Source organism: Rattus norvegicus, chromosome 3 (genome assembly GCF_036323735.1).
Source record: "Rattus norvegicus strain BN/NHsdMcwi chromosome 3, GRCr8, whole genome shotgun sequence".
Classification (NCBI taxonomy): Eukaryota; Metazoa; Chordata; class Mammalia; order Rodentia; family Muridae; genus Rattus; species Rattus norvegicus.
The window spans coordinates 94,351,895-94,361,771 of NC_086021.1; the positions used below are offsets into that span (position 1 = coordinate 94,351,895).

At 41.5% G+C, this 9,877-nt stretch overlaps 1 protein-coding gene across 1 annotated transcript; it reads left to right on the forward strand.

Annotated features, from left to right (window-relative positions):
• Window positions 1-1,111: 1,111 nt before the first annotated feature.
• On the forward strand, window positions 1,112-2,026 carry Or4c99 (olfactory receptor family 4 subfamily C member 99). Its single transcript, NM_001000650.1, has one exon. The coding sequence runs from the start codon at window positions 1,112-1,114 to the stop codon at window positions 2,024-2,026; it is 915 nt and encodes a 304-aa protein (NP_001000650.1).
• The last annotated feature ends 7,851 nt before the right edge of the window (window positions 2,027-9,877 follow it).

Consider the following 9,877-nt stretch of genomic DNA (forward strand, 5'->3'; position numbering starts at 1 on the left):
TCTGCTTGATATTCAGCTGGAGCCTTGTGTCCCTCCATGTGTACTCTTTGGTTGGTGGTTTAGTTCCTGGGAGCTCTGGGCATTCATGTTGGTTGATATTTCTGTTCTTCCTATGGTGTGACAAAACCATTCAGCTCCTTCAATCCTTCCCTAACTCCTCCATTGGGGTTCCTATGCTCAGTTACATGGTTGGCTGGAAACAACCACATCTTTATTGATCCAGCTCTGGCAGAGACTCTTGGGAACGGTTATATCAGGCTCCTGTCAGCAAGCACTTCTTGGCATCAGCCATAATAACTGAGTCTGAAGATTGCATATATAATAGATCCCAAGGTGGGGAGGTCTCAGGATGCCCTTTCCTTCAGTTTCTGCTCCATTCATTTTCCCTAAATTTCCTTTAGACAGGAGCAATTCTGGTTAATAATATTGAGATGCATAGGTAGCCCTATCCCTCACCTCCCTCAATCTGGGGCCATGCCTAACCTCTGAATTTGTCTCTACAGGTTCTCTCTCCCCTTTGTTGGGCATTAGAGCTAATGTCATCGCCATTGGTCATTTAACCTCTTGCTTTCCTGGTATCTGTGACTTTCTGGTGGCTACACATGGTTACGCATTGCCACTGCTACACACCTATGTTCAATTTCTTGACACTGTTTACATCTCCTCTGTCTTCTCTCACATCTTGTCCTGTCCTACATTTTCTCTCCTCCTCCTCTCTCTCTGAATTACATCCCTCCCTTTATCTTTCATATTTATTTTCTTTCCCCTTTTAATTAGGATTGAAGCATCAATACTTTCTCAAATAAAGTACGAATTCTATACTTTGAAATATCAACAGCAATCAAGGTACCTGAAAAACATTCATGTTTTTCTTTCCTGAAATTCAGTCTTTGGTCCAGACCAGTAAGCTGAGTCAATAGGAAATCTCATTGGGATATAGGTATCTATGTTGAAATTTTAAAAGATTCTTCGGTGACTTCAAAGGCAGATGAGAATAAAAGCATAGGGTAGAATCAAGGAATTTCAACATCTAGACATCAATCACAATGTGACATTTCTTTGCTTACAGGTTAAATATTTTCAGCCACTTCTAAAAAATGCAGCCACTGATATGATGCATAACAACAGTGTGACTGAATTCATTTTGTTGGGGTTGACTCAGGATTCAGAAAAACAGAAGGCAATATTTGGAGTCTTCTTGATTCTTTATCTTATGACATTACTGGGGAACTTTCTCATTGTGGTGACCATTAAGATGAGTCACACACTTAGCAGTCCCATGTACTTTTTCCTCTTCTATTTGTCTTTTGCTGATGCTTGCTTCTCTACAACTACAGCACCTCGATTGATCGTGGACTTACTCTTCCAGAAAAAAGTTATTACCTACAATGAATGTATGACTCAGCTCTTTGCAGCCCACTTCTTTGGGTGCATGGAGATCTTTGTGCTTATCCTTATGGCCTTTGACCGCTATGTAGCAATTTGTAAGCCGCTAAGGTACACTATTATAATGAACCAACGCATCTGTGGTATATTGGTAATTCTTGCCTGGTTAGGGTCTTGTATCCACTCTTTAGCACAGATTTTCTTGGCTTTAATATTACCATTCTGTGGTCCAAATGTAATTGATCACTTTTTCTGTGATTTGCAGCCCTTGATGAAACTTGCCTGCATGGATACCTATGTGATAAATTTGCTAGTTGTGTCTAATAGTGGTGCCATATGCACGATAAGTTTCATAGTGCTTCTTATCTCCTATATTGTAATCTTATACTCCCTGAGAAACCACAGTGCAGAAGGAAGACGAAAGGCCTTGTCTACATGTACTTCTCATTTCATTGTTGTGGTCATATTTTTTGGTCCCTGTATATTTATATATACAAGACCACTAATCACTCTACCAATAGATAAAATGTTGTCTGTGTTTTATACAATAGGGACACCTTTGCTCAATCCTCTTATCTATACTCTGAGGAATGCAGAAGTAAAAAATGCCATGAAAAAAGTATGGTGTAGTAAAGTATGACTGCCATTGATAAATAAATGTGAGGTTTATAAAATATTGCACCTTATGAGGCTAATTTCGATCAGACACAGGATAGCCACAGTATTTCGAAGATTGTATATTTGAGATATCTGTGTAGGCATGTATAAATAATATTCTGGGGCCACGGAAGTAGAATAAGTGGTAAATGTATTTGCAACAACCCTGATAACTTGAGTGAATTGAGTATAATCCCTGAAAACTATATTGTTAAGGAAGAATATAAACTTCTGTAATTGTTACCTCACCTATCATGTTATGTACATATCCATAAATATAAATACAAAGTTGCTACAACCAATGAAAATTTAAAATTAGTGTCAGTTTTAAACGTCATGTATGTTGAAATTTAATAATTAGTCATGCATGTATATGATATGAATATTTTAAACCTGAAATAGACTATCCCATGAGTTCTAGAAATAATGAGAGGGAAGAGGATTGGTTTGTTGGCTTTAAAGAGTACATGAAAATTCAGAATTCATATTATCAGAATGAAAGACAGAACTGGAGTCTATCCCCTTTCATTGTTCATTCTACCTTCATGTAGAAAAAGAAAAAAAGACCTGTTTACCTGTGGGGAGCGTGTGTGGCGGCAATCCCAAGATGGCACCCGGGACTGCTGCCAAGTCTTATGACTAGCACCTGACTTCCTCATACACCCAAAAGTAAGCCACGCCCATCGTGAGAGCTGCACAGGGGCACCATGACACAAGATCAGGCCATTTGGCATGGACCTATGAACTGAGACTATGTAAAATGTACGGATGGGGCGTGGTTATGGGTTTTTTAGTAGGGAGTGTGTTTTGGGGGTAGGAGATTGCTGCTTGCAGGCAGAAAGAAAGGTTCCTGAATAAACTGCTTTGAGAAGAAGGTCGTGGTGTCGCTCCTTTCTGCGGGACGGAGATGGAGACGACAAGTGGTGGCCCATACAGGGACATTCATTCAGAACACATAGCAGTCAGGGTGGCTAGCTGGTAAGTTCCCAGGTAAGTGGGACGAGCTAAGCTCTCGGGTTGAGACTATAAGGTTCCTGGTTTTGGGACAAATTGCATCAAGCACAATGGGGAACTCGACCTCCGCTCAGACAGTTCACCAGGCCCTCAAGGATTTGTTGAAAGTGAAAAGGAATCGGATTAAAGAAAGACATAGAGGAGAATTTTTTAAAAGCTATGGACCAAGTTGCTCCATGGTTTCCTGTAACAGGACACCTGACAATGCCTAGTTGGGAAAAATTAGGGAAAGACTTGAGGTTTGCCGAGGAGCAGGGGGTTTTACCAAAAAGAGTAATGGATTATGGAAATTAGTGAAAAATTGCATAGGAGACGAGGAAAGATGTAGTGCAGAGCTAAAAAAGGGCAATGAGGTGATAAGTCAGGTTAGAGAGGAACGCTCCCAAAAATTGGAGACCGAGGGAACTTCTAGCGAGGGAAATATGTCAGAAGACGATCTGGAGAGCATTGCAGACAGCTTAGAGAAAGTAAAACTGAAGGTAGAGCCATCAGCTCCGGGGCCGCCTCATCCACCGCCATATGATCCAGGCAGGGTAGAAGGACATAGTCTACACCAGGAAACCTGGAGGGAACTGCGAGCCCAATGCTTCCCTGTATTTCAGGATGGGCAGGGCAATAACACACGTGAGCCGCTAGATTGGAAGATTGTCCAAAGACTGGCAGAAGGAGTTCGCACATACTGTGTTACCGCTGCTTATGTAGTGGCACAGTTAGAATTCTTACATCACTTTTGTATGACTCCTAGTGACTGGCAGAATCTGGCTCATGCCTGTCTGATATCAGGCCAGTATTTGGACTGGAACCATACTTTATTGAGTTTGCTGCTGAGCAGGCTGTGGTCAACACTCGTAAAGGGCAGCAAGTTTGGGATCAGGACATGTTGCTAGGACAAGGGAGATTTGCGCCAGCTCAGATCAATTATCCTCTTCAAGTAAGTGAACAAATCAACACCATAGGGACCAGGGCATGGAAATCCCTCCCTCATAGAGGAGAGGTGAGTGGAACACTCCTCCATTGTTGGTGGGATTGCAGACTGGTACAACCATTCTGGAAATCAGTCTGGAGGTTCCTCAGAATATTGGACATTGAACTGCCTGAGGATCCAGCTATACCTCTCTTGGGCATATACCCAAAAGATGCCCCAACATATAAAAAAGACACGTGCTGCACTATGTTCACCACAGCCTTATTTATAATAGCCAGAAGCTGGAAAGAACCCAGATGCCCTTCGACAGAGGAATGGATACAGAAAATGTGGTACATCTACACAATGGAATATTACTCAGCTATCAAAAACAATGACTTTATGAAATTCATAGGCAAATGGTTGGAACTGGAAAATATCATCCTGAGTGAGGTAACCCAATCACAGAAAGACACACATGGTATGCACTCATTGATAAGTGGCTATTAGCCCAAATGCTTGAATTACCCTAGATGCATAGAACACATGAAACTCAAGACGGATGATCAAAATGTGAATGCTTCACTCCTTCTTTAAAAGGGGAACAAGAATACCCTTGGCAGGGAATAGAGAGGCAAAGATTAAAACAGAGACAGAAGGAACACCCATTCAGAGCCTCCCCCACATGTGGCCCATACATATACAGCCACCCAATTAGACAAGATGGATGAAGCAAAGAAGTGCAGGCAGACAGGAACCGGATGCAGATCTCTCCTAAGAGACACAGCCAGAATACAGCAAATACAGAGGCGAATGCCAGCAGCAAACCACTGAACTGAGAACAAGACCCCCGTTGAAGGAATCAGAGAAAGAACTGGAAGAGCTTGAAGGGGCTCGAGACCCCATATGAACAACAACGCCAAGCAACCAGAGCTTCCAGGGACTAAGCCACTACCTAAAGACTATACATGGACTGACCCTGGACTCTGACCTCATAGGTAGCATTGAATATCCTAGTAAGAGCACCAGTGGAAGGGGAAGCCCTGGGTCCTGCTAAGACTGAACCCCCCAGTGAACGTAATTGTTGGGAGGAGGGCAGCAATTGGGGGAGGATGGGGAGGGGAACACCCATAAAGAAGGGGAGGAGGAGGGGTTAGGGGGATTTTGGCCCGGAAACTGGGAAAGGGATTAACACTCGAAATGTAAATAAGAAATACTCAAGTTAATAAAAAAAAATCGTTGTTAGGTTTTATGTGGCAAGGAAAAGGATAATTCATGAAAATTTGATCAATAGTTAATTTTTCATCATGCAAGGCATGAATATAAATTCAAAAAGGGTTATGTGACCATCTTTGCCTAGGGAATAATATGATCAGCAGTAATATATGCATTCAAAAGAGACAACATAGTAAGGACCAGCACCTCAGCAGTCACACCCCAGCTCTGAGATTTTATCAACACTTTCCACAGCCACCAGTTTCTACTACTGATTCATTGTCGATAGAGAGCCTGTTCTTCATGGATCCATGATTCAATCACCTCTATTATTTTTATTCTGTATGTTTAGCATTTTAGCCTCTGTGGGTTTTCCTGGTCTGTTTCTCTGAGATGAATTCACTAATACAGGTTTCCACAATGGGATTTCAGTACCCTGAGAAACATAATCTTGGATGCAGTGAATTCTTGAATGTGGCCAGTTCCCATAACCTGACATAACATCTCTAAAGTACTGTGAATATGAATTCGTTTAAGAAGGATGAAGAAGTTTTGTAGCAGGAGCCTGTCATTACCCTGGCTTTAAACAATTGTATAAAATCTAGATGACTGAATATTCTGAAGAGAAGTCCTACTGCTCTTCTCCACCTGCAGTATTTTTAAATAATTTTTAAATTGTCTGTTAAATCTACCCACAAACAATTGATGCTGAGAGGTATAAAATTGCCTGTGATGTGACTCAGAACAGATTGTTGATAACCTTTTTGAAAAAGTTTGGTAGTATATGGAGGAGAATTGTCAGTGCTAATACTTTAATAAGGACTAAAATAGCAAAGTGTCTGAATAAAAAGGCGACAACAACCTTACCTGCATCTCCTGATATGAGAATAGCAAAAATGAGCAAACATTAAGTAGCTACAATCTCCTGACCAAACAGGGGATGTGAGTAACCTCCACGTGCAAATACGATTGACAGTACCCTCCACGAGTTACAGCATAAGTGAGTAAAGGCTTGATTTTAATGAGTACACATGAAGGGTATTTTTAGCTGTAAGGTGACCCTGCTATTTAGTTAGTAAAAAATGCTATTGTAATAATTTTGATATAAGCATTTATGAGTTTCTTGTACTGCCTTTCATTTATTAATCCCTAGGAAAGTGACAGTGGTAAGGGACCCTTCCCCTGCATTTCTCTTATTCAAAACTCCTAAAATCGTAGAATGTAACTTTATATAACCGAAATAAAGTATATTTCCCTGTGACTGCAATTCCTGTTGAATCAATTTTGTAAATTATGAACTGAGGTTCCTGATGAAGTAATCTGTATTGAGTCTAGATGCTTCCCTGATAGCACTGCATTTTGTGTATCAGAGTATAACTTCAAAAGTTGAGTGTAGCCCAAACCCTGGGGGAGAGAGAGCTCATCGCTCAGACAAGTGGTCACTCCTGAGACTGCAGGGCAGGAGAGACCACCAGTACTGTCCACCCTTGCCCACATCCCTGGACGAAGAGGAAACAGTATAGGGCCTCTGGGAACAGGAAGATAGGGGCACTCAAACTGCAGGTCCCCTGTGGTCCAGACACTGCTTGGATATGAAGGGACCTGGTCAAACAGCACTCTGCACCCAAATCCCAAATAGGAGGTAGAGCTAAACGCTCAGAGGAGCACACACACCCTGGAAGCCAGAAGAGACTACACTCTGCACACATTTCTGACTCTAGAGGAAAACACCCAGCGCCATCCAGGACTCTGGTGCACAGGGACTCGGGAAAAGGTGGGACAGGTCCTTCTAGTTGCTGCCCTTACAGAGAGCTGAAACGCAGCCCCCGAGAAGCAACTTCAGGCCTGGGACCAGAGGTAAGACCAACATTTGTGAACCTCCTGGTGGACTGAGGACACAAACCCACAGAAACAGCTGAAGACAAGTACACAGGAAAGACTACATGCTTGAAAGCAGAATTCTCTCTTCCCATAACTGGCTGAAAGAAAACAGGAAAACAGGTCTATAGCACTCCTGACACATAGGCCTATAGGATGGTCTAGCCACTTATCAGAAATAGCAGAACAAGGTAACATCAGAGACAACCTGATGGCTAGAAGCAAGTGCAGGAACCCAAGCAGCAGAAACAAAGACTACATGGCAACATCAGAGCCCAATTCTCCCAATAAAGCAAACACTGAATATCCAAAGACAACAGAAAAACAAGATCTAGATTTAAAATCACATTTGAACATGATGATGGTGGACTTCAAGAAAGACATAAAGAAATCCCTTAGAGAAATGCAGGAAAACATAAATAAACAAGAAGAACCCTATAGAGAGGAATCACAAAAATCCCTGAAAGAATTACAGGAAAACACAAACAACAGGTGAAGGAATTAAAAATGGAAATAGAAGCAATCAAGAAAGCACAAAGGGAGACAACCCTGGATATAGAAAACCAAAGGAAGAGACAAGGAGCTGTAGATACAAGCATCACCAACAGAATACAAGAGACAACTAAGACAAGTTCTAATCAGATCAACATGAAATTGCTTCTAAGCTTTCTGTCCTGTAGAAGACTGCCATGGTATGAAAGATGTACCAAAAGCACAGGATTAAATACATACTACTACATATTACAGATTATATGTGTTATACATTGTAGTGTATTCAATAGATCAAGGTAATCTGGAGTTCTCAATGAGATCCAAATAAATAAAATTGTACTTTTAAAGGGTCAGATGACACTTTTTCTTTCTTTTCCTTCTAAAATTATTAAACTTATTTATTTCTATAAAAAAGATTCACATTTTCACTGATAAATTATGTACATTAAATGATTTTCAAAAATTATTGGGAGACATTCAGTGGGTCCGCCCTTATTTGTCTTTAACCAATAAACAACTACAGCCACTATATGACCTCTTACCAGGCGATAACGATTTGAATTCTCCCAGATGCCTTAATGATGCTACCAGAGCGGTTTTGAGTTTGGTGGAGCAGGGCATTCAAGTTGCTGCTTTAAAATGCCGAGATGAGTCACAGCCTATTGCATTGTGTATCCTGCCAACAGAATTACAGCCAATGGGGGTCTCATGGCAAGGGACTCCCTTGCTCTGCATACATCTAAAGATATCCCCAGCCAAAACACTTGTTCATTATCCCACCTCAGTGGCTGAGTTAGTCTTGCTTGGCATTCAGCAATGTATACAGTACTTTGGCATCCCCCCAAAGGATTTGATAGTTCCCTATAATGTAAAGCAGCTGGAAGTGTTGTCAGTCTCAATAGATGATTGGACTATTGTGAGGTGCAGTTTTCAAGGTAACATTGATAATCATTTCCCCAAGGATCCAATATTGCAATTGATTACAGCTCATCCTGTGATTTTTCCTCATATTACTTCTAAACTTCCCTTAACGTATACTCTGTTCATCTTTACAGATGGTTCCAAGACGGGTCATGGAACATATGTAGTTGCAGGAGCAGCACCAGTTATCATACAATTTCCCCCTGCATCACCCCAAGTTATTGATTTACAAATTGTGATTAAGATGTTTGAATTATTTCCAGGCCCTTTTAATTTGATTTCTGATAGCCAATATGGTGTTAATATGTTACTCTGTTTGGAAGTGGTGGGCAAAGTTAATTTAAAATCTTCCATTGGAAATTTAGTTGTTACCTTATGTGATTTAATTTTAAAGAGATCCTCACCTTTTTTTGCACAACACATTTGTGATCATACCGGATTGCCTGGACCCCTGGTTGAGGTGAATGATATTGTAGATAAAGTCTCTAGGGTATGCATGACCTTCTTCATTGCTTCACTTGTTACATCGGCCCAAGATTTTCATTCAGATTTTCATGTTAACTCCAAGGCTAGTCCTCCACATTTAAAATTTCTCATGCAGAGGTGACAGATATTGTAAAAATGTGCCAAATATGTGCCCCATTATTGCCTCAGATTGGGGTTGGGGTCAATCCACGTGGGTTGTGCCCTCTACACCTATGGCAAATGGATATTACCCACTTTCCAGAACTTGGAAAGTTAAAATATCTTCATTTCCATCGATACAGCTTCTGGAGTTGTTTTTGCCTCTGTACATATAGGAGAGAAGGCATGTCATGTGATTGCACATTGCTTTGAAGCTTGGGGTGCCCGGGGACAGCCTAAAGAATTGAAAACTGATAATGGGCTGGCATATACTTCTGCTTCTTTTGCATCCTTTTGTAAAATGATGGGTGTTCGATTGACTCATGGATTGCTCTATAACCCTCAGGGGCAGGGCATTATTTAACGAGCCCATCGCACCCTAAAGGAATACTTGATTAAAAAAAAGGGGGGGAATTGCCTCTGCTGGCTCCACCCCTAGGGAAAGGTTAGCCATTGCCCTTTTTACCATGAATTTTTTAAATGAAGATAAGCAGGGTCAGGTTGTAGTCGAGCATCATGTCAACCCTGATGCTTCTTCAAAATGCATGGTCATGTGGAAGGACGTTCTAACTTGTACTTGTCAGGGCCCTGATCCAGTGTTGGTTTGGGCGAGAAGGTCTCTTTGTGTGTTTCCCCAGGATCATTGGCAGCTGCTGTGGGTCCGGGAGAGGCTGACCAGAGCAGTCCAAGATGAATGGAAGGAGGATACTATGGATGTTCCTAGTGTTGCTGATGCTTCCTGCGGTGATGGCTGACGACCTACGCTGGGGACTTTTATCTATATTT